Source organism: Myxocyprinus asiaticus, chromosome 38, assembly GCF_019703515.2.
Source record: "Myxocyprinus asiaticus isolate MX2 ecotype Aquarium Trade chromosome 38, UBuf_Myxa_2, whole genome shotgun sequence".
Taxonomy (NCBI): Eukaryota; Metazoa; Chordata; class Actinopteri; order Cypriniformes; family Catostomidae; genus Myxocyprinus; species Myxocyprinus asiaticus.
The window spans coordinates 1732800-1757824 of NC_059381.1; the positions used below are offsets into that span (position 1 = coordinate 1732800).

The 25025-nt window shown below is 35.8% G+C and overlaps 1 protein-coding gene across 7 annotated transcripts in view; it reads right to left on the bottom strand.

Moving 5' to 3' along the window:
• Window positions 1-25025, bottom strand: part of LOC127429242 (transcription factor 4-like) — a 213726-nt gene that overhangs the window by 135796 nt on the left and 52905 nt on the right. For all 7 annotated transcript variants that reach the window (XM_051678159.1, XM_051678156.1, XM_051678160.1 and 4 more), the window contains 2 exons: window positions 22600-22652; window positions 14665-14761 (listed from right to left, as the gene is read on the bottom strand). In XM_051678159.1, the coding sequence (XP_051534119.1) occupies window positions 14665-14761; window positions 22600-22652 (150 nt within the window). The remainder of the gene's footprint in view (window positions 1-14664; window positions 14762-22599; window positions 22653-25025) is intronic.

The window sequence follows — 25025 nt, forward strand, 5'->3', positions numbered from 1 at the left end:
GTGTTCTCCTTCATTAATATAAACAAAAATAATAATTTTCTAAATCTAGAAAATCTAGAAAATACGCTGTAACAATCCTACTGCCCTCCTAAATAAAGATGGATGTGCACAATTGTGTGACACCAGAAATAAAGAAACTGATGTTTGGCTGAGCTAAGAGAAACGTGATTTTGTTGTGTAGGAATAAACTTTTTATCTGTATTTATTCACCGGCCAACACTGCCGCCACTATGCAAATGCTTATTTTATTCTTTTGTCATTCAAATGAAGCACTAAATTAAATACAGACACATAAACACTGGAGTGGCTTAAAAACACAGAACGCCAGGACGGCAGATTTGAGCTCAAACAAATCCGCCACTGTCCCGAACCCCACGCCATCCAAAACCCGCTTTAGAGAGAGAGAGAGAGAGAGAGAGAGAGAGAGAGAGCGTAGGTGAAGGTCTCTGAATGTCTCTCGGCAGGTTAACTCGTGTCCTGCAGGATTTGAGGCGACTCTTTCTTTGAGGAGCGGGATAAGATCCTGACACAGCGCGTCTCTTTTTCTTTCAGCCGCAGGATTAGTGGAAACATTCCCCTCACGACAGGATGCAAATAACCTTTCACTTCAAAAAGCACACGGAGTGGCCAACTTTTCCACGTCTGTCAAATCTGAACGCACGCGGCGGCTTTACAACGCAGAAACTGTGCTGAATGGAAAATGCCGACACCAGTGCACTTGAATTTCCCACAATCGTATTGTCCAGAAAGCACCGACTCAACACATTCGGATTGTTTTTAAGTGCTGCGTCAAAACTTCTGCCACATTTTGTTTTTCCTCCAGCAAGAAATTTTTGGTTGGAACTAATAATAATAATAATGCAAAAAACAGAGAGAATTATCCATTGTAATGACTATGTTCAGAAGGAAATAATAGTAAGAGAAAATATACAGTGTGTATACTAACATAACCATAGTTATTCAGCATTTGTTATCCAATTTAGTGTCAAAAAAATCAGTCTTTTGGCAGTCCGATCAAATAATGTGTCCAGGAGATGTTAAAATGTAGATCTGCGTTCTCTTGCTCATTAAAGTTGCATCCGAGATAAAAGAAACTCTTTATTTGCCTGAATAAATTACACGTGAGTTCAAGGTGTTGAGGCAAAAGGTCAATCGTCACTTCCATATATTATCTTTAACACTGGCTATATGTTTGAAACAGCAAAATACAGGGTTCCCACCCTTTTTGACCAATGAAATTCCATGACTTTTCCAGGCATTTGCGATTACAGGATACAGAATGGTAAGAATCATTTTGATTCAGACCAATTCGCTAATCAATCATTCAGAGTGATTTGTGAGTCGTTTCGACCCACCATTGACCCCAAAGAACGATTTTCTCACTTGCAAGTGAGTTTTAGGGGGCGTTCACAACGGATGCCTTTTTCCATCCATCTGTGCTGTTTTTTAAATATTTGTTTGTGTGTGTGTGTGTGTGTGTGTGTGTGTGTGTGCGTGTAAAAGTGTGCTAGATGGATGTCTTTGACCATTGCACCGCGTCTCACAGAGTAGCGCCGCATTTTAGATGCTGTCAGGTTAAAAACAACGTCAAATGTCTCGAAACAGCTGCATTCTGTTTGATTCGTTTCACTGCATCAAGCTTATTTAGCGCAAGAACGCATTTGGTCTGAACAGCCCTTTACAAGAGCAATATTTAGCTGATGATATATTTTTAGAGCAGAGGAAAACTAGAAAAATGTACATTCACCACGCCTTTTATTAATGATTTAATTAATTCCATGACTTGTCACAGTTTTTTAAATTCCCTGATTTTTCCAGGTTTTCCATGATTCTCTCAGCTTTGGGTAAGTTACTCAAAAATAGCGATCCAATTCAAATGACTAGTTACTTCTCTAAAATTGTAATCAGATTACTTTACTAATGATGTCATTAAAAAGTATTCACGCTACTAATTAGCTGACTTTTAAATGACTTTCCAAAACAATTAAACAAACAAAAAAAGTGTTTGTTTTTTAGGGTTCTCGCTCTTTCTAAGGTACAATTTTCCAGGACATTTTATGAGCCCAACCGGTGTGGTATTTAAGCAAAAACACACGAGAGGTCGTGATGTATATTGTGGTTGTTAGATTATTTCTGAATTCAGTATTCAACGGTTTAATGACATGCATGATCAAAATGATGTCTACTCAAATAAATTCACTCAAACATTAGACAAATGAAAATAGAATTACTTTAATTTTTTACCATAACATTGCATTATTTTTATAGTAGTGCATATAAACAGTAGTATTATACTGCATATATATATATATTTGCCTTTTTGTCCCATTTTATGCATCCATCTAAATTAAGCTTTTATTTTGACGTTTCTGTGTGTTTTTCACGGTAGTTTCTCACCTCCGGATAAGCAGTTTGCTACAACCCCCAAAAAGCTGTGATTTAATTATAGAAATATATAGTGTGTATATGCTGTGCACTTTAGAGCACTCTGCCCTCTTTCATTTACAAAACACAGAGCGCGTGATGATAATTATGCAGTGTTTTTAGTGTCCGAGCGGACAGATTCACACATTCATTTTGAGCACGCAGCACCTGCAGACTATTTATTTACCATATTTAGTTTAATCGCAGCCTTTTGCGGCTTAATAATCACACTAGGAAATGTCGCAATTTTAATTTGATTAATTGTGCATTTAAACATTCCTTTTCCATTCCGTGACATTCCGCGTTTTGTAGCTACTGCCATTTTTATGACTGGATTCCGTGATTCCCATCCGTGTTTTCCGCATCGCGGAAATCACTGGGTCCTACATGTGTAAGCGAATTTCGACTGTTCCATTATTAAAAATTAATTCACCTCCTGAGGTCACAAATCTGTGGTCATTGCCTTAATTTAACAACTACATTTTTTTTTTGGTAGTTGTATTTGACACCTATTCCGAGTGCTGATCGTTATCATATTTTTGTAAATGTAAAAAAAAAAAACTTTCCTACAGTTTTATCATATTAAAACATTTTCCAGGACATTTAGGTATTTTTATAATTTTCCATGACTTTTCCATGACTGGAAAACTGCATTACAAAATTCCAGGTTTTCCAGGATGCGTGGGAACCCTGGTTTTTACGCTCATGCAATATCTAATATATAGATATAATATAGATATGTTTATTTTCCTATTTTCCTAAACATACAGTAAATGTACATAAAAACATAATTGATTTATTCTACATAAATATCATTATTTTAGAAATGTGTAACCTCAGTGATATACTAAAAAGTAATTAGCTTAATTGAAAGTCAGTAATGGAATATTTGTCATTTGATTACAAGAATTTACACTGTAATGTTTTACACTACTTTATTTACTAGAAAAACAGTTTGATGCATGCATGGATATCCGAATGATCTACATTTGTCAAAATAGATTTTAATGTCTTCTTTTTTACTCATTATTTGCTCCGATTGACAAAAGGACATTTTTACACAAAATGGAATTAAAAATGCAAAATAAACAGTATTTATTTCTGATCTTACTTGACGCTACTTGCTGAATTAGAAATGACTTATAGTGAGGAAAGCAATGTAGCATACTACCGCTTTAAATGTTTGTTGTTGTTGTTTCACGTACTATTGTTTCAAAATAGTAGGCAGTTTATAGTATATACTGTGCAGTATGCAGCAAGACGTACACTTGATAGTGACATATTAAAGTCCTAGTTTGGGCTTATTTCAAATGTGAATTTCTTTATAAATAAAAAAAGATTTTCTGTCATTTCAAGGACACACATTTGTATGATGTTGTGTTTCTAAACACCCCAGTGACACACACACACACACACACACACACATCTTTTCAGCATGCAGCGTATCGGAGCGAAGCGTCGATTCAGCTCAGCGGATGGACGGACAGGTGCATCTAAAGGTTCCCAAAAGCACTCTGACATTCCCAACAGCATTCCCTCTCTCTTTAAGCACACCTCAGGCCGGATGGTGACACATTTATGCAGGAATATGAATATGTTTGTACTGCGGTCTGGTGCTGGTCTGTGAGGGGTTAAGTGTTTCTCACCCAGCGTGCCAGCATCTCATTTGCATACGGTGCTTTTAGTGTTTTTTCTTCCTCCCCAAAAAGTTGGCAGCACTCCTCGTTTTCCATAATGCCAGCATTTGGGAATTGTGTGCGGAATGAAGCCGATCCAATCTCCCGCGTGCGACATGCATTTTCATTAATTACAGCCTTGTCAGCAAAAGCATTATCGAAGCTGAATATGAAAATGCTAATGAGCGCTCATTTACATATTTTTCTTTGTTGGAATGTCATTAATTATTACGTTTTATGATGATGAATGCAGCTGTCGATGTTCTCCAAAGCGTAATTAGCTATCAGAATGCGCCGATACGATTGACAAGCGGGAAACTTGTAGAAATGTTCTTGAAGAAGATTTGTCCGGCCAACCCCGGAACTTCGACGTCCCCCCAAATGCAACGAGAGACTGACACGAAACCCCCACAAAAAAATAACTTGCTAAAAAAATAAAAAAAATGCAGCTTAATTAATGCAGTCCTTAATTACTACAGCATGATGTCAGTGACTTTAATTAAGAATTGGCTTGGTTACAGAAACTCCTGGCTGCAATAAAAGTCATTATGAAGATGAGCTCCCAAACCCTTCAGTGCAACGTGCACTCCTCATTAACGCACATACATCGCATGCAACTCGCAATGCATGCAGCAACTCGTCTCCAAGGATACGGTTTAAAATTCCATCCCACTTTTTCATTTCGTTCTCACTTTTTTAATAATAACCCAACCTCCGTGATTTTCTCTGTCGATCTTGTTATTTTTCTGGTCGGGAGAGTGCCAGAATGCAGTTCATGTGGAGGAGCCACTGGGATCAGTGTTTATCAGTAAAAAAGAAAAATGCGGCACGGCAGATGGGGCTATTACACATGACCAAACCGATCCATCAGGACTGAAGGGCCCAGGTGCAGCCCAGCCGCGCAACAACGCGTCATTTCACAGTCTGTCACACACACACACACACACACGGTCCAACATGAGCGACCCGGTCCTACTCCCGCGAGGGCTCATCTGCACAGTACACACACGCACACACATGCACACACGCGCTCACACACGCATGGTCCTACATGAGCGCCCTGGCCCTGCTCCCGCGAGGGCTCATCTGTACTTCCTGCCTGACTGAGCTTGACCTGATGTCTTCATCACACACATCCACATAACATACACACGCTCACATTTACACATATACACATACACATCGTGGAAAATCCTTCTCAAATTAGTAACACATTTTTTATACATTTTGGAGAACAAAAAGAACACTCAGTCATCATTTACTCACCCTCATGCTGTTCTAAACCCGTATGACTTCTGTGGAACACAAAAGGAGATGTTATGCAGAATGTGGGTCTCAGTCACCATTCACTTGTATGGAACAAAAAAAGATGCAGTGACAGTGAATGGTGACTGAGACCCACATTATGCATAACATCTCCTTTTGTGTTTCAGAGAAGTCATACGGGTTAAGAACAACATGACGGTGAGTAAATGATGACATAACTTTCTTTTTTGGGAAAACTTTTTTCTTTAAGAACAAAACTTAACAAATCTGGAAGAAAATGAAGATCAATATTAAAAATTAAGTAAAATGATATATAGCAACTGATATCTGTACAACAACATCTGATAAACATCTTGAAATAATAATAATAAACACACACACACACACACACACACACACGTAAAATTAAAATATATTAAATAATATATATTAAAGTAATTAATTACAATTATTTAAATAAATACATGTATTTTAAAAATAACTCAGATATGATATTACTATAAAATATTATATCTATTATTAATTATAACATAAAGATATGATGTAAAATAATACAATATTATTATAATATTTTATATATACTGATATAATCAAAATATTCTAAATAATATATATTAAAGTAATTAATTACAATTATTTAAATACAATTAAAATTAAAATGATAATATTACCAGATATGATATTTATTATTAATTATAAGATAAAGATATAAGATATAAAATAATAAAATCTTATTATTATAATCTTTTTATATATACTGATATAATTAAACTATTTGAAATAATATATATTAAAGTAATTACAAGTATTTAAATAAAATTTAAATTATACTATTATAAGATAATATATTTATTGTTAAATATATGATAAATATATAAGATATAAAATAATAACATCTTATTATTATAATCTTTTTATATACTGATAGAATTAAAATATTTGAAATAATATGCATTAAAGTAATAAATTACTATTATTTAAATAAAATTAAAATTATATTATTATTAGATATTATATTTATTATTATTTATAAGATATAAAATAGAATATTATAATCTTTTATATATATACACATATAATAATAATAACAATAATAATAATAATAATAATAGTTATTATTATTATTATTATTATTATTATTTAATACATTATTATTAATAATTATTGTTGTGTCTAGTTTGATCTCTGTTAACCATCTATTCAGTGGCTGTGGGCGTGTCCTAAATTAGTGGACCAATCAGACACTCTCTCACAGGAATATCAGAATGCCTTAGGAATTTCTGTTTCTCCGCATGCATTCCAGATGCCAGACCCCCATAAAACACGACACACATATTTTAGCCGATTCACTTCGACAAACAAACACACAAGTGTGTCAGGAAAAACACACCACCAATAATGCAGTCTAAAGTTATGCTGATGAAACGCCAAGACTATTTTGAACTCTTTATCACCTGTTTATGTAGTTTGGACCTCAATTTATAAACTTCCAAAGGTAATAAAAGGAAACGTCCCTTACGGAAATTTAACATGGTTTAAAATCACTTTCCTTCAAAATATCACAGATATTGCAATTATTAATACTACACAATATAAAAATGTTTTCTCAGGTGACAACATCTAAATGAACTGGTTTTACTGGTTTCAAGTCAAATATATATATAAAAAAAAATGAAATCTACTTGGAAAAAATGCTAGTTTGGTTGGAATTACAGTTGTTCTCATTCATAATTATTCAGATATACAGCAAAATATTGAGATATCATTTTCGCCCAGCCCTATATGGTTATAATGGTAAAGTTTGTAAATGATGAATTCAGCTGTGTCTGTGACATATGTTCTAAAGGGATTTCTTCAGATCGGAGCGTATGGTCAATTTACACCTAAGCGTCCCTGAAGACGCTCTCCACGGGGGTGTCAACCACACCTTGTTCCGCATATCACTGCCAACCTGTCAGATCAACTTCATACACCACAGACCTCACTGTCTCTCTCACAGTGTACAGAGGGCAACCGGAGGGCGAGTGACCTGCAGAGGTCTGAATCCAGCCACTGGAATGATGGAACGTGTTAATGAGATCGGAGGAGGTAAGGAAGAGGAGGAGAGAGAGATGAGAGGTGACGGGAGGGTCGCAGGGCTTCACAACCCTCGAACCCGACCCATCAGTGACCATCTGTGTGTGTGTGTGTGTGTGTGTTCTAAACACACTGATGTGTATAACAGATGACACACACCTGCCTCTGTGAAACACATCACCTGTGAATGTGTGAGTACGTTACATATGTGTTTGTTTCGAGCTCTATAAATGATATGATTTTAAATGTTGATATTACAACCTTAGTGTATAGCAAATAAAAAAATTAAGTATATATTACACCATAGTGCCACAGCACTTCTACCAAGGAGAGCCCACAAGCTTAGCATAAAACAGTGTAACGCGGCGGTCCCTTAGATATTCTATGGGCGGGACTGTCATAACCAAGGGACGTAACACGCTAGTGATCATTACGCTCTCTCCTATGATAGAGCCGCGGAGGTTGTTATCTCAGTAAATAAAAGTATCTCTGACAGCACTTCCCTGTCAGTGATAAAATGATGGAGAAAGGAGCTCTTAACCCAGATGGGACTTGTGATAGAAATCAAGTATTTTTCTGCCTATGTAAGGCATGTTTTAATTACCACAGAAGCACACCAAATCTTAACTATCACCAAAACGCAGAATGAGACGTTTTTGTCTGCAAGCGTTTTTCATGGTGAGTTAAAAAGTGGCGCACGATGCTGGCATTGCCGCTTTGACGTGAATCAAGAATGCAGCTTCACGATTGCTGTAACAAAGCGAATAGTCCCAGTCTACCGGCAGATTAATATTGTGGAGGATGAGAGTTTAAGAGATTTAATGCCCATTGCAATGAATATGCAACATATGTGGAGAATAGTTCTTTCAATTAGTCAAACTCCCACTAAGACTTTGAGAAACGTTTAATGTTACTTGAATTGGTGATATTTTAGTGCATTTCTATCTTTATACTGTGGAAGGCTTTGTTTGGAAAATGTTAATAAAGCATTATATTGCTACATATTGTTTTGTTTTCTTTCCTAAGATTTCCTTTATAAAAGAAGTATATAAAGTGTCAAATTTCAGCACTTTTAAAATCTGCGATTAATTGCGATTATCTACAAAACAATTATGCAATTAATCATGATTAAAAATGTTAATCGACTGACAGCACTAATATATATATATATATATATATATATATATATATATATATATATATACTGTATATATATTAGTGCTATCAGTCAATTAAAATATTAGTGCTGTCAGTGGATAAAATGGTTTAATAGTGATTAATCATAATTTTTTGTCATTAATCGCGATTAATCGCAGATTTTAAAAGTATTTATATATATAAACACAAAAATAGACATAAATAATACATAAAATACGTAAGGGATAATCCATGGCTAGGTATGCGTAAAACGATTTTAAATGCACAGTATGTAGGCGAAGAACCTCCGCCTCCACGAAGTGCATTTCAAATCATTTTAACACACACCTAGCCATGGATTATTCCGCTTATATCAAGGTAATTTGCCAGAAGTAAGATTTCCTTTATAAAAGAAGTATATAAAGTGTCAAATTTCAGCACTTTTAAAATCTGCGATTAATTGCGATTATCTACAAAACAGTTATGCAATTAATCGTGATTATAAATGTTAATCGACTGACAGCACTAACATATATATATATATATATATATATATATATATATATATATATATATATATATATATATATATATATATATTAGTGCTATCAGTCAATTAAAATATTAGTGCTGTCAGTTGATACATTTTTTTAATCGTGATTAATCATAATTTTTTTGATCGCGATTAATCGCAGATTAATATTCGCTGATGTATAAAATATATATATATATATATATATATATATATATATATATATATATATATATATATATATATATATATATAAACACAAAAATAGACATAAATAATACATAAAATACGTAAGGGATAATCCACGGCTAGGTATGCGTAAAATGATTTTAAATGCACAGTATGGAGGCGAAGAACCTCCTCCTCCACGAAGTGCATTTCAAATCGTTTTAACACACACCTAGCCATGGATTATTCCGCTTATACCATGGTCATTTGCCAGAAGTGCAAATTTTTACTTGAAAACCAAAAAAATAATGGTTAATTTTATCTAAGGGCTGTTAGATCTACAGCTCCGCCTGTTCAGACACAGTTAAAAAGTAGTGCGACCACACACTTGGTCAAAACTGTGAATTTAAATGCACAATCCAGAAATAATAATATCCACAGAATGTATTGTGCATTAAATGTATTATTTAATTTTTATTCATTATCATTTTCACATAAATGTGGAAAAACCGATGTTACAAATGTGGCAGTGACAGTATAAGTAGCACTTACTGTATAATAAGGGGAAAACCATTGAAAACACTCTGGAGCCTGCAGACATCGGTATGGTATCCATCAAGACTGCACAATTGACTGAATTAAGAATTAAATTGCAATTTGTCCATGAACGGTAGCGCTTCACCGCAAAATGCTGCGTACATTTTGTAAACAATCAGTGCTTCTACTTCAGCGTTTGAGCATATTTGTATGTTTTTGGATAAATTAAAAGCAATTTCATAAATATAGATATAAAGTACTGTATATAGTGTACTTAGAAATTATATAGGGCCATATTTCTCAAAATAAAATAATATATATTTTTTTTTTAATGTTTAAACAGATTGTGCTTAAATGAAAAATTAACCTAAAGATAATAATAAAATGAAAATGGAAACTAGTGCTAAAATGAATGATTTTAATGATTCATTACGTATTTAATGATTTATTTAAATATTAAAAATTAAAAAATAAAATTATTTAATTTAGAGTAATTTGGCCCTCCATACAAAATATCTGTATTTATAAAATTGCACTAAAGTCGTGAGGTTTAATGCTGCTCAGAAAGGAAAGCACAGTCGCTCTCATCTTTTTTTCCCCCCACATCATTTAAAAAAATTAAATAATTTATGTGTAATCACAAGGGTCAGCACTTTTCAAACAAACTTCTCGATATGCATAAAAATACTGCAGGCCAACAGGAAAAACTGCTTGCTGAATAAACAGCAATAAAGTATTTGTGTCGGAAAAGTGCTTGCAGGAGACAACAAGACTCCAGCGTTTCTTAACTGGGCCTCGCAGTGTCCAAAACCTGCTTACCAGTACACAACTGTTGTGTGCTTCATTTAGCAGGTAGATGACAGGAGGAGAACAGTGTGATAGTGAGCACTGCACCTGCTCGCACACTAACCCACACACACACTTTAACATGCAGCCCAACCCTACATTACCAACAAACATGCAAAACCCCTGTCGTTATTCGGCTGTGATTAGTCCTTATTAAACACCTCTGTGTTATTACAGACTTCAGCCAGTGTTTTATTACGTCCATTAACACACACACACCGTAAATCAACGGCTCGTTCTAAACTCAGCGTGCACGTCTGTTGGTGTGCTGTGACTCTCAGGTCATTATATAATGAATGAAGGTGTTTTCAGTGGACAAACACTGAGCAGATCTTTTTCTGACATTTACACACATGATGAGCTTCAATACAGACATACACAACAGAAGATTGAACAGATACTTAGTTTCCAGGCATGTGTGTGTGTGTGTGTGTGTGTGTGTAAATGACACAAATCCTGCATTGATTGTTTCAAATGAGAGAGAGAGAGAGAGAGAGAGAGACCCTTCACCCTCTTCATATCTTCATCTCTTCCTTCTTCTCCTCTTCCTATTGCTCTCTCCTTCCTCTTCCTCCTCTTTCCCATTCCCACTCTTACCCTTTCTTACTCTGCTCCTTTGTCTCTTTATCCTACGTTTTCCTTTTCCCTTTCCTCCTCATCGTTTCTTTCTTTCCCTTTCTCCCCTCTTCTCCTTTTCCCATCTTCTCCTTTTTCTCTTCCCCTTCCTCTTTTTCTTCTTTATGCTTCCCCTTTCTCTCCTCTCCTTTTCTCTTCCGATTTCCCTCCTCTTCTTCCTTTTCTCTTCCTCCTCTTCCTCCTCCCCTTCCTCTCTTCTTCCTTCTCTCCTCTTCTCCTTTCCCTTTTCCCCCTTTTTCTCCTCTCCTCTTTCTCCTCTTCCCCCATTTCTGCTCTTCTTTTCCTTTTTTCTCTTCCTCATCTTCCCCTTCCTCTCTTCCTCCTTCTCTCCTTCTCTCCTCTTCTCCTTTCCCTTTCCCCCTTTTTCTCCTCTTCTCATTTTCCTCTTCCCCACTTTTTCTCTTTCTATTTCTCTCCTCTTCACCCTCTTCTCCTTTTCCTCTACACCTTCCTCTTCTTATTTTCCTCTTCCCCTTTTCAGCTCTTCATTCTTTTCTTTTTTCTTTTCCTCCACTTCCCCCTTCTTCCTTCTCTCCTCTTCTCCCTATCCTTTTCATCTTTTCTCTTCCTCCTCTTCTCCTTTTCCCCTTATTCTCCTCTCCTCTTTCTCCTCTTCCCCCTATTTCTGCTCTTCTTTTCCTTTTTTCTCTTCCTCATCTTCCCCTCCCTCTCTTCCTCCTTCTCTCCTCTTCTCCTTTCCCTTTCCCCCTTTTTCTCCTCTTAACATTTTCCTCTTCCCCCCCTTTTCTCTTTCTATTTCTCTCCTTTTCACCCTCTTCTCCTTTTCCTCTACTCTTTCCTCTTCTTATTTTCCTCTTCCCCTTTTCAGCTCTTCTTCCTTTTTTCTCTTCCTCCTCTTCCCCCTTCTTCCTTCTCTCCTCTTCTCCTATCCTTTTCATATTTTCTCTTCCTCCTCTTCTCCCATCCCTTTCCCCTTTTTTTCTCCTCTCCTCCTTTTCCTTTTCCTCTTCCCCCTTTTCTCAATTTCCCATTTTCTGCTTTTCACCTCTTCTCCTTTTCCTCTTCCCCTAACCCTTCTCTTTTCCTTTTCTCTTCTTCCTCTTTTTCTCTTTCTATTTCTCTCATCTTCCACCTCTTCTCCCTTTCCTCTTCCCCTTTTCTGCTCTTCTTCCTCTTCCTTTTTTCTCTTGCTCCTCTTCCCCTCTCCTTCCTTCCCTTACCTTCTCTCCTCTTCTCCCTATCCATTTACTCTTTTCTCTTCCTCCTCTTCTCCTTTTCCCCTTTTTCTCCTCTTCTCTTTTTCCTCTTCACCTTTTCTCCATTACCCCTTTTCTGCTTTTCCCTTCTCCTTTTCCTCTTCCTCTTTTTCTCTTTCTATTTCTCTCCTCTTCCTCTTGTTTTTCTTTTTCTTCTTGCCCCTTTCCACTCTTTCTTCTCTTCTCCTTTTCCTCCCCCTTTTTCTGCTCTTCTTCTTCCTTTTTTCTTTTCCTCCTCTTCCCCCTTCTTCCTTCCCTCCTCTTCTCCCTATCCTTTTCATCTTTTCTCTTCCTCCTCTTCTCCCATCCCTTTCCCCTTTTTTCTCCTCTCCTCCTTTTCCTTTTCCTCTTCCCCCTTTTCTCAATTTCCCATTTTCTGCTTTTCACCTCTTCTCCTTTTCCTCTTCCCCTAACTGTTCTCTTTTCCTTTTCTCTTCTTCCTCTTTTTCTCTTTCTATTTCTCTCATCTTCCACCTCTTCTCCCTTTCCTCTTGCCCCTTTCTACTCTTTCTTCTCTTCTCATTTTCCTCTTCCCCTTTTCTGCTCTTCTTCCTCTTCCTTTTTTCTCTTGCTCCTCTTCCCCTGTCCTTCCTTCCCTTACCTTCTCTTCTCTCTATCCTTTTACTCTTTTCTCTTCCTCCTCTTCTCCTTTTCCCCTTTTTCTCCTCTTCTCTTTTTCCTCTTCACCTTTTCTCCATTACCCCTTTTCTCTTCCTCCTCTTCTCCTTTTCCCCTTTTTCTCCTCTTCTCTTTCTCCTCTTCCTCTTTTTCTCTTTCTATTTCTCTCCTCTTCCTTTTGTTTTTCTTTTTCTTCTTGCCCCTTTCCACTCTTTCTTCTCTTCTCTTTTTCCTCCCCCCTTTTCTGCTCTTCTTCTTCCTTTTTTCTCTTCCTCCTTTCCCCTCTTCTTCCTTCTCTCCTCTTCTCCTTTTCCCCTTTTTCTCCTCTTCTCCTTTTCTTCTTCACCCTTTTCTCCATTCCCCCTTTTTCTCTTCCTCCCCTTCCTCTCTTCTTTCTTCTCTCATCTTCTCCCTATCATTTTCCTCTTTTCTCTTCCTCCTCTTCTTTTCCCCTTTTTCTCCTCTTCTCCTTTTCTCCATTTCCCCTTTATTCTCTTCCTCCTCTTCCTCTCTTCTTCCTTCTCTCATCTTCTCCCAATCATTTTCCTCTTTTCTCTTTCTCCTCTTCTCCTTTTCCTCTTCACCCTTTTCTCCATTTGCCCTTTTCTGCTTTTCTTCTAAATAAATGTATTCTGCTTGTTGTTTTCTTTGTATTTTTTAAAAGTTGCTTTGGATCAAAGTGGCTGCTTAATAACTACATGTAAAGATGAATATAAAGTCTAATATTAGCACGCTGAGTTTGTTCAGACCTTCACACGGAGACGCTCAAGACAGACGAGATTTCAAACACAGGATGTGATGCCACTCGTCTGCTCAGAGCTTGACAGGAAGGAAACATGAAGGACAAATGCTGCATCTGCTGTGATAAAGAATCAAGCAATCTTTTCCATGTTAACCTGACCAGCCACGCCGATGACAAGCATGTGAAGGAAAACAAATCACATCTTGGAAATGTTTTTGCCTTAAAAAAGTGTGCATTTATGAAAGAGAGAAAGAGAGAGATGTAGAGAAAATGGCCCACATCCTCATATTACATTTTTCATGGTTTAAGTCAGGCTTAATTAGTCCTGGGCTCTTCTGTCAGGGGCCGATTATCTGATTCACTGACCATGAGCTCACTGGATGAGACAGACACAGCCAGCAGCACTCGGAGAGAGAGAGAGACATGCAGTATTGTGATGTGACCTGACTTTACAAACACGCATTTTACTGGATAATACCAACATCACACTCACTCTCTGTGTGTGTGTAACAATAAACTGAACAAATGAAGGCAGTAAGCATGAATTACACTTCACTGGCACATAATTAGCTTTCTGTCTTGAGCATCAGCCCTCTACGAACAAAAGAAACACACATTTGATCTGAACCAGAACCACAACATAAACAGACTTTCCACACTGTTTGATCGATAAACCTCATGACTTTTCCAGTCGGATGTTTAAAAATCATTCAACTTCAGTCTTAGCCACAAAGGCATCATTCAGACTGATTTGTAAACCAGTAAAAAGGTGAGACACTTGGCTCTTACCTGCTAATCTAGAGTTGACGTATGGCGGAGAGATGTTGTCATGTGACCCCAGGTCCCGGCTGGCCATGTGACCGTACTGTGAGCCGTCTGCGTAATTCTGCAGGGGTCAAAGGTCAAAAACAGGGTCAAACAAAGTGGAACAAAGATTCATTCATAGTAGGGCTGGGTGACAGGAGGATGTAATCAGATATCTTCGATATCTGACAAATATCCCAATGTCGACTGCAACACTCATTGGCAGATGATGATCGACAAAATCAGGAAATTACAAAACCATGGAGATGGGAAGTTGGCAAATATATTAACCCTAAAGAGCAGTTTGTATGAAATAAGATACACAACGTTTGACTGTTTCGCTCTCTGTTCAAGCTGACGAGCCAAACAACCTATAGTATGTACGTTTCACATGTTTATGGCACCATCTAGTGGTTATTTGTGAAAAAGTGGTTTCAATGTTTATATCGATCTATTTAAAATGGTACGAAAAGTGACATTTATGTTGGGATAAATGACAGCATATTATATATTATGTATTTATAAAGTAAAAATGACAGTAATGATTATGTTACTGATATTTTAAAATGAGTATATGCTGAATATAAGCAACTTGTGCTTGGTTAAAATTTTGTATATTATTTTATTGAAAACGCCTCTTTGAAATCCATGTATAAAATATGATACAACAGGCTTTTAAGGTAAATCTCTCAATCACCATTACATTACATTCATGCACACCACAAAAAACAATCAGAGCTCTGAAAATTCTGACATGTACATTTTATAAGATATATTTAAAATGTGAACTAATATTTCAGTGTATTTTCACATATGCAGCCTGTTCTGTCATTATAAAGATCTCATTACATTATTTTCTGATAATTCTTTCATATGTCAGACTTCACGGGGTTAAATAGTAGCCCAGGGTATGAAATTAGCATACCCTATATTATGCACATGGCGGGTAATTTTGCTCATCTAACTGGGCTGAACTGTAAGACATCTCGGAGTGACACATGACACATGCTTGAAGAAACACACTTTATTATATTTTGAAGAAGAGATGAAAGAAAAGGCATCAATGCAAGTCTCGGACATGCTGTCTGTTTAGAAGTGTGCAGCGGGAGAGTCTCGTGGAACACTCGCATGTAAAAATGCATTGGGAACGCAACTCTGCAGGTTCACCTTATAGCCTATACATGTGTATACAACCTAAACAAGTTAACCTTGAACCTAAAATGTATTTATATTTCAATTATTAGTATCATCATTATTATTATATTAGACAGATACTTGCGTGACAGCAAATGGAAGTGTGGTTATGTACGATTTTTTTGACCACTTCGTTATTTTAGTCGCTTTTTCGTTTAGTTTGAAGTGCAATTTGAATAGAAATATCTTTGGTTTAAGTTTTTCGCGTTTCAATAAATTAATTTATTTAATTAATTAATTAATTAATTTATTTTATTTTTCTCCCCAATTTGGAATGCCCAATTCCCAATGCGCTCTAAATCCTCATGGTGGTGTAGTGACTCACCTCAATCCGGGTGGTGGAGGACAAATCTCAGTTGCCTCCGTGTCTGAGACCATCAATCCGCGCATCTTATCACGTGGCTTGTTCAGTGCGTTACTGTGGAGACGTAGTGTGTGTGGAGGCTTCACCCTATTCTCCGCAGAATCCACGCACAACTCACCATGAGCCCCACCGAGAACGAACCACATTATAGCGACCATGAGGAGGTTACCCCATGTGACTCTTCCCTCCCTAGCAACTGGGTCAATTTGGTTGCTTAGGAGACCTGGCTGGAGTCACTCAGCACACCCTGGATTTTAACTCGCGACTCCAGGTGCGGTAGTCAGCGTCAATACTCACTGAGCTACCCAGGCCCCCTATAAATTAATTACATTTTTAAAGCAAATTCAATAAAGCAAAAGTATTCATCAACCGGGAGGGTTGACGAAGAATAAAAATATAAGGGGTTGGAATCACAAGGTAACTGAATGTACAATATAATATTGATATTTAGGTCATGACACGATATAATTGTGATTAATTCATGATTAACTAATGATTAATTTTTGGTGTATTGCGATTCAAAACTACGATATATTGCAATATTTCAATCAATGTTTCTCATTCGTCTTCATCGGATTTAAGAGAACTGTTTTGTGCATTGTTTAATTAATATAAAAGTGCCAATTTACAAAACAAAGACAGTTTGTTTCCTAATATCTATGCACAGTACAATGCAAAGACATAAGCATATAAGACCATATTAATGTGGAAAAATTTAATAATAATATTGATATTTGGCGTGCAAATAACGATACATTATCACAAGGAAATATATCATGATCCTTTAACATATCAATATTTTTTTCCCACCTCTAAAAAATATTGTGTACATTTTTCTGGCATATCACCTAGCCTTAATTCACAGATCTTTCAGTGTTCAATAACGGATTTATTTCCTAAATTACAATGTTTTTATAAAAGCTAAAAGAGACAAACAGATATAATCAGGTGTTAAATTGCACAAACAATAATAAGAGTAAAAATCCATGTAAAAGTCAATATATGAATTCAAAATTACCCGTTTACTCTCTTAATTGCTGGATGAAGAATTAGTCAGTGCATGGTCTTTCAGCAAAACTGCTCCGCCTTCGAATCTACTTTTATTTTTCAAGCCCTCTTAAAGTGTCATATAGACACTTTGTACCATCTAATCACTTTTTATCCCATTGAATATTCTGTTTCACTCTGTTTCAATATGTCACATTACGAAAGTAAAATGTGTTGTAAACATCAACATCCTTATAAATCAAAAGAGCAAAGTCATGTGTGCATATGTGTTGTGCACCGTGTTCACAGGTAATATCCTCAAAAATTATTGTCACTCTTGTTTTTGGCCTTCAAGGTAAATTACTGTATAAAAAAAAAGAAGAAAGAAACCGTGTCATAACACCTACAGCCTTTTACTGTCATTCAAGTGTATATGCGTTTATTCTCCCTGAACAAACACTGAAAAATCACAGCAGATGATTCCAGGAGGTTCTTCTGGAGTCAGACACACATTACGGGTCACTGGATATAAACTCTGTTCATTCACAAAGACGGCGAAGGAAAGTTCATGAGATATTCGACATGAGGGCGAAGATGTGAATGCATTTGCATGCAGCGGACGTGTTGATCTGAAAGTTTGTCTCGGGTGTGAAAACTGCTCTGTAAGCACGTCCTTGATTCACCTCTGCGGATCTGACCACTGATTCTGCTGATGCCAAACACACTGTGAGCTCTCAAGACCCTATCAATGTGACCTTTGACCTTTTCAGATGCCACCATCAAATCAAAAGTTGAAGGCGATTAAAATGAAGATATGATGCACAACTGCAGCGACAGTCTCTAAAGAACAATCATCTCATGACACTTCTGGGGAAATCTAAATGGAAATGGAAGTTGAAGTTACTGTGGCTCTTTTGTTCAATGTAATAAATTACTTACGGGTTAGAACGTGCAGATAAAACGCTCTCACGAACCACACATATGGGACGCTTGAGCATTTCGAGCGCTTCAATACGGGACAGGGGTCCTCCTTAAGCATTTCGCCGTCCGACCAAGGGGGCTATGCGATGATATTGAGGACATTTTTGGAGCGAATTATGCAAATGATGTATTCACATGGCTTGTTGAGGCAAAGTCACAGACTTTTTTGATGCGTGTCTATATATTTGGTAAATGCATTTCTATCAGAGTTTATGAACATGTCTCCTTATTGAATAAAAAATGCATCCAGCTCAAGCGGGCATATACGCTTTTTATGCGCATTTCGGAGATTTTAATCGCATCTTGGTGTTTCCATTCAGCATTCTTTATACAATATTCCAAAATTTGCATTAAATATGAGGATGGAAACTAGGGGTGGGTAAAAATATTGATTGGTGCCTCACAATCTTGATTTGAACGATCTCGATATCGATTCTTATATCCCAAAATCTATCTTTTACTCTACGCGCAACCCTCTACTACAGTGAGATTAAATCACTCGCATTTGCAACCAAATTGCATGCTACGCGACTAAAATGTATACAGTATATTTGGCAACAGGCTGGTAAATGTTCAGATTTCACTCACCAGTAATTGTGTAGTATAGTGGTGAAATATTCAGCAGCAAGATCCTTTCACTGCATTTTGAGAGGAGAAGTTGTTCCACGTGTCCAAAGACAAGATCCACCCACTTTGTCATTTAATAATGTCTCTTTAAATACCCTTTCTGTTCTTTACAGTCAGTTGTTGATCAAAAGCAACAAAAAAATATAAATTTCATTCTAATCACTGATAACACAGATGAGATGAAGCCATTCGAGTCTCTTTTGTTAACATAAGCTCATTTATAAAGGCTGTTTACAGAAATCCTGGTTTTCTTAAAGAGACAGTACCGGTTTTTAGCACGTGTTTACACAAATCAATGTAAATACTTGTAAATAGTACAAATTATGCAATTAAACCTAAAAATCTAATATATATGCAATATAATATATTTATTGATTGACTACATGGATTTGTTCATTTTTAAAAAGAAAATGTGACCAAAATGATGAAAAACGAATAAAGTATAATTAGTAAAATTAACATTTTCATGATGTACCTAGTTAGTAGGTCCTTTGTATAATTAACATCATTAGCTGGAAAATAATGTCTTTCATTTGTAAGCAAAAAGGACAATATAACTGAAATATACCCACATGAAAACTCATTTTAATTTGAGAATTTGTACAATACATATTTGTAAAAGCCAGTCAATACACATTATGCAAGTAAAAGTTTCCTTTTGGCTCTTTCCGTGTATTGGGTGTCCAAAGATGAGATAATTTTATGTCTCTTAATATCCTTTCTATTATTTACATTCAGCTGTTGATCAATTTTTTTTTTTTAATCACACATTGCACGGATGAGGTACAACTGTGTAACTTCTCTGTCACTAATGTGCGCAGTGCCCATTCATCCATAAACACTCGCTGGTGGAAGCTCACGTAAACACTTTCTCTTAAAGAGACAGTACCAATTTAGCGATTGTTATACATATCAATGTAAACTCAATGTAAATCGTAAAAGTGCATGTAAACAAACATATAAAAATTTAATAAGTGTAATAAATGTGTAAAGTATAAATATTTAAAGTTACAATCATACAAAATATTTTTACTTAAAAAACACTGTCAATATTAAAGAATTTAACAAATAGGCTCTTGCAGCTTCTATGCAGGGGTTTGGTAAAAAAATATTATTACATTATTTTTATAATTTAATTATTAAATAATTGTTATATGTGTAATTCTATTTTAATTATTAGGTTCCAACTAGAGGTAGACCGTTATATCGGTTTTACCGATTAATCTGTGCCGATAGTTGATTTTTGGAACTATTGTTTATCGGCAAAAATCTGTCAATAGTTGCCGATAGTTTTTTCATCTTTTCATAATTTTAAAATGAGAGTCCCCTATGTGTTTCGGGCTTGTTTATACTTAAAAGTCCCTCGTTATGCACCAAATCATTTTTTCTGGTTATTATTGGGATTTTGGTTGAACAAAAAACTGCATCTGGGGTTTTATTAATTTTGGACTCTTGGTGCCAGATGGGCTGGTTTGAGTATTTCTGTAACTGCTAATCGCCTGGGATTTTCACAAACAACAGTCTCTAGAATTTACTCAGAATGGTGCCAAAAACCAAAACATCCAGTGAGTGGCAGTTCTGTAGATGGAAACGCCTTGTTGATGAGAGAGGTCAACAGAGAATGACCAGACTGGTTCAAATTGACAAAGTCTACGGTAACTCAGATAACCACTCTGTACAATTGTAGTGAGAAGAATATAATCTCAGAATGCTATTCTGAGATGTGGGTTGGTGCAGTTTTGGCAGCACGAGGGGACCTACACAATATTAGGCAGGTGGTTTTAATGTTGTGGCTGCTTGGTGTATGTGGGGATATCTTGTTTACTTGCTACTATATGTCTAAAACAAACTTTAAAGATACAGTGCCAACAGTGTCGGAAATTAACGCGGACTTGGGGCAAAAAAGACACCGAAATTGACTAAAATATCCCCGAAATTCTAAATATGGGGGCATAAAATGCCCATGCAACGAGTTCCCCTGTTTTATTAATAATATCTGATATAGTTACAATTACAAACATTGCGATCTTCTTTTGACTTGAACATTATTTTTTTTCCTGCCAGCCAGTTCCTCGCACCATCGCACGCACAGACGGACTCTCCACTTCTATCAATCCGCATAAGTTCGGTATTGTACTCCCGCGTTAAAATCCATAACCATTCGCCCCTCTTGTTCAAAATAAACTGTCCTAGCGGGTAGCACTCTCGCTCACGGTGCTGTACTGTACTTCCCTGCCCTGTCTCACCCGCTAGAGGCCAAAAGTGCGCAAGAGTTGGATGTTATATAAAGAAGGTATGAGAAATCACAAAACAATGTAACCAAATGCTTCAATTTACTTAATAATAATATTTCAATATGTTAAATAACCATAATGTTAATTAAGACTTTATTATTACAACTGTAATACAATAATACATATACAGAGCAACCACCTTTAGTGTTTCAATCAATCATATCCCTCACTAAACACTGTGTGAAATGTTTATTTTTGTCTTATTATATTCAGTTGGCATGTAGGTGATGATAACAGTTTGCTTAATAATATCATTCCATATCTGGATAATTGCTGCAATATCATAGAGGATACATTTCCGCCTCTGTGATATTGCATTATATTAGTTTTGAACAGTATGTTAACTTAATAGCCAAAATACTTGGACATCCGTGAATGAGAATAAACCTGAAATATATTTTAAAGTTTAAGTTAAAGTTTCAGTCACAATGCACATTATGAAGTTTAGAGATGATTTAGAGACATTTAGAATGTTACAAATGGCTATTTCTATTTAAATAAATAAAATGTTCTGTTTGTTCAAAAATCGTCTTGCAGCAATGCAGGTCTTTGGTATTTAGAAGCTGCTAGTTTAGGACCTGTGAGGAGTCTGTGTCTCAAACTAGAGACTGTGATTTTGTCTTTTTGTTGTGCATCTGGCCGTCCACTTCCCTCTCTATCCTGGTTAGAGATTCATTTTTCAAAACAGTAATGCATGGAATAGCCTCCATCTCTCTAAATCAATAGACTTTAGGAGAAAATAGAATTTCAGGAGAAATGTGTTTTTTTTTACTTGAAAGTGTAAAGCAACTTGTCAGAACTCAATACCTCAGCAAATGGAGAAAAAACCCACTGTATTGTGATTTCTGCATGTTAGCGCAACCATTTTCAATTGTACTAATAATAAGGCCATTTTCTTGAGTACCAAATTAGCACTTTATAATGCTTTTGTAAGGAATAGGTGACACAGTATATGTTTGCCATCATGGGTAAAGAAAAACTGGAATAAATACCACTTAAAACAATTATTTCAAACTGTAATAATAATTTGCAATTAATGATTTTGGCAGTATTTTTGATCAATTTAATGCATTCTTGGTGAAAGGAAGCATCAATTTATTTCAAGAACAAAAATGTCTGTGTACTAAAAATGGAAGCGTATATACTATATATGATATAATTTTCATTAAGTAACTTGTAATTACTTGAGTAGTTTTTCGGCAAACTACTTATTTACTCTTACTTGAGTCATAATATTTCTTAGTACTTCTACTTGTACTCAAGTGAATTATTTCTTCAGTAGTAGTACTTTTACTTAAGTAAAAAAAAAATCAGTACTATTTCCACCACTGATAGTACCTATATCTATATAACATACATGATATTCCATTCTTAACATAATGAAACCATGTTGAACATAAAAACCTGTTGACTTTCTGTTAATATACAACTGTCCAATGTTTCTAATTTAAAAATAGTGTTGAAGAAACTAACCTTTGTGGCACGAACTCCATTTCCCCAAGACGAACTTGCTCTGTCTTCCAAATCTACAGAAAACACAGAACAGAAAATACATTAAGAGACTATATTTAAACTGGCTTTAAACAAAAGCATTTCCATCACCTAGTTGAGTTTGCCATTTCAACTTAAATCCTGTTAAAATCTACAGTGGGTAAAATAGATGTATTGCCATGCTTTGTTGAAATACCCATGTGTTTTTTCTTTTTTTTTTTTTTTCACGGAATGTCTCTGTAACTCCCAAACCCTCTTTCTGTGCTTCCACAAATTCTCTCCCACTCACAATGAGACCTCAATCAAAACACAGCGCTTAAAGCTTCCTTTTTTGAGCCGCTTGCAAAACTTCACTTCAAAGTGGCCCTCGGAACGCCGGTGCATGAAAGGAGCGCATTCTTTGTTGAGACGTTCATTTATCGTAAAGTCAACAGCTGATAAAAGGAGCTTCCATTCAGCGTGGAGAACGTACAGGCCTTCGTGACTTAAAGATAAACAAACAGCTTTAAAATAAGCTCAGATGAAGCGTTTAAAAGCAGCAAATCTGTCATCGCTCAGCTCTGCCGACTGACGTGGGCTAACGGCCAAAACAAAGACAAAAAAGAGACGTCCAAACGCAGGTACAGACTCACTCGCTGCTTTTATTACATGAGCATTCGAAACAAGGGAGAGGTTTCAGATTAACCCAAACTATCCCACTGATCTCAGATGCATTTAATGTATGAGAGAATCTCATCCAAGCATGTCCAGGTCATATTTCACTCCAAAATTAAACAAAAGATATAAGGAATAATATTTTGCATAAAAAATGGAAGGTTATTTTTAAGATCATTTGGATTTTCAGCATTTATTTTTCATTATTTTTCATTATTTTCTCCCAAAAATGTTCATTACTGTATTACGTTCAGACATTATACTTACAAAAAAGTTTGTGTAATTCTGATTATTGTCAATGGTGAATAACAGAAGATTCATATCACTGTAATACAGTATTTTTGTAAATGTAAGTTAAAAAAAATATTCCTGTAAATTTATAATTTTTTTTTTTTTAATGAGCAGTGAGTTAAAGCAAGTCAAAACAAAACAAAAAAATCTGTCATTATTTATTCAACCTTATGTTGTTCTAAAACCGTATGATGCAAAAAACTACAGTAATAAAAAAATGGGACTGTTTATTTTTATTTATTCATTGAACATTACTCTAAAGGAATATTCCGGGTTCAATACAAGTTAAGCTCAATCGACAGCATTTTGTGGCATAATACTGCATAATTTCGACTCGCCCCTCCTTTTCTTTAAAAAAAGCAAAGATCGAGGTTACATTGAGACACAATGGGTTTGAAGACAGAAATGTGAAGCTTATAATTTTATAAAAGCGCCTACATTAATTCTTCTGTTAAAACTAATGTATTATTTGAGCTGTAAAGTTGTTTAACCCTGGTGGACCGGCGAGAAAAAAATAGTCAAAATATTAATAACTACAGTCTTGACCAACACAAAATAGGTATCGTTTGGAAGCTTAGAAGCTCTACTTTCCAATGCATGTAGACATTATGACCAAAACTGAACAAGTGCTTTAAAATTTGCAGATAAATCAGAAGTGTTCCGTTTTGAACATATTATTGTAATCAGTAAAAACATCAGACTGATCAAATAGCCATGTGTCATATGTTTGTGGAAAGCTCTCAAAGAGTAGAATACAACCAGCCTATTTGTTTTACTCACAGACAAATATATAGTGAGTAATAGCTAGTATATGTCTTTGACAATTTTATTGGTGTTGCTTATATGCCACGTTTTCCCTTGTAAAATCACGAAAAATATACTGAACATAAAATATCACATATTATTACTTAGAGGAGGTGATTATCTTTCAAACGAGTCCACACACAAGATAATCAGATGCATAGATCATTAGATAATCCACATGAAGCACAATGTTACATATGGCCACCAGGAGATGGCGCCAAATACATGACACAGACTCAATGATGACTCAAATGGCACAGAATGAAACTCATTCTGTGAAATCTCATTACTAAAATCATGCCTGCATGCTATGCAAACCTTTAGTCATTGTTGTGTTTGCATGTGTAATTATTTTTTATGTACAATTATTTAGGGATGCACCAATACCGATAACTGATAATTCACAGCTAATTGTGGCCGATACTGATACCGATAACCAATATTTTAAAAACCAGGAACTGCTGGTTAATTCATTAAAAGCTTCTCATTTGAGAAAAGAGAGAGGGAATTTGGCTATTTTAAGGTTCTGCTGATGTAACATGAACCAGAAATGTGCCTATATTACAGATGAATGCTGATTTGAATGAGAAATAAATGACAATACACTTGCATAAACTGTATGGTGTTCATTTATATGAGTGTTTACGGTAATCCTGATG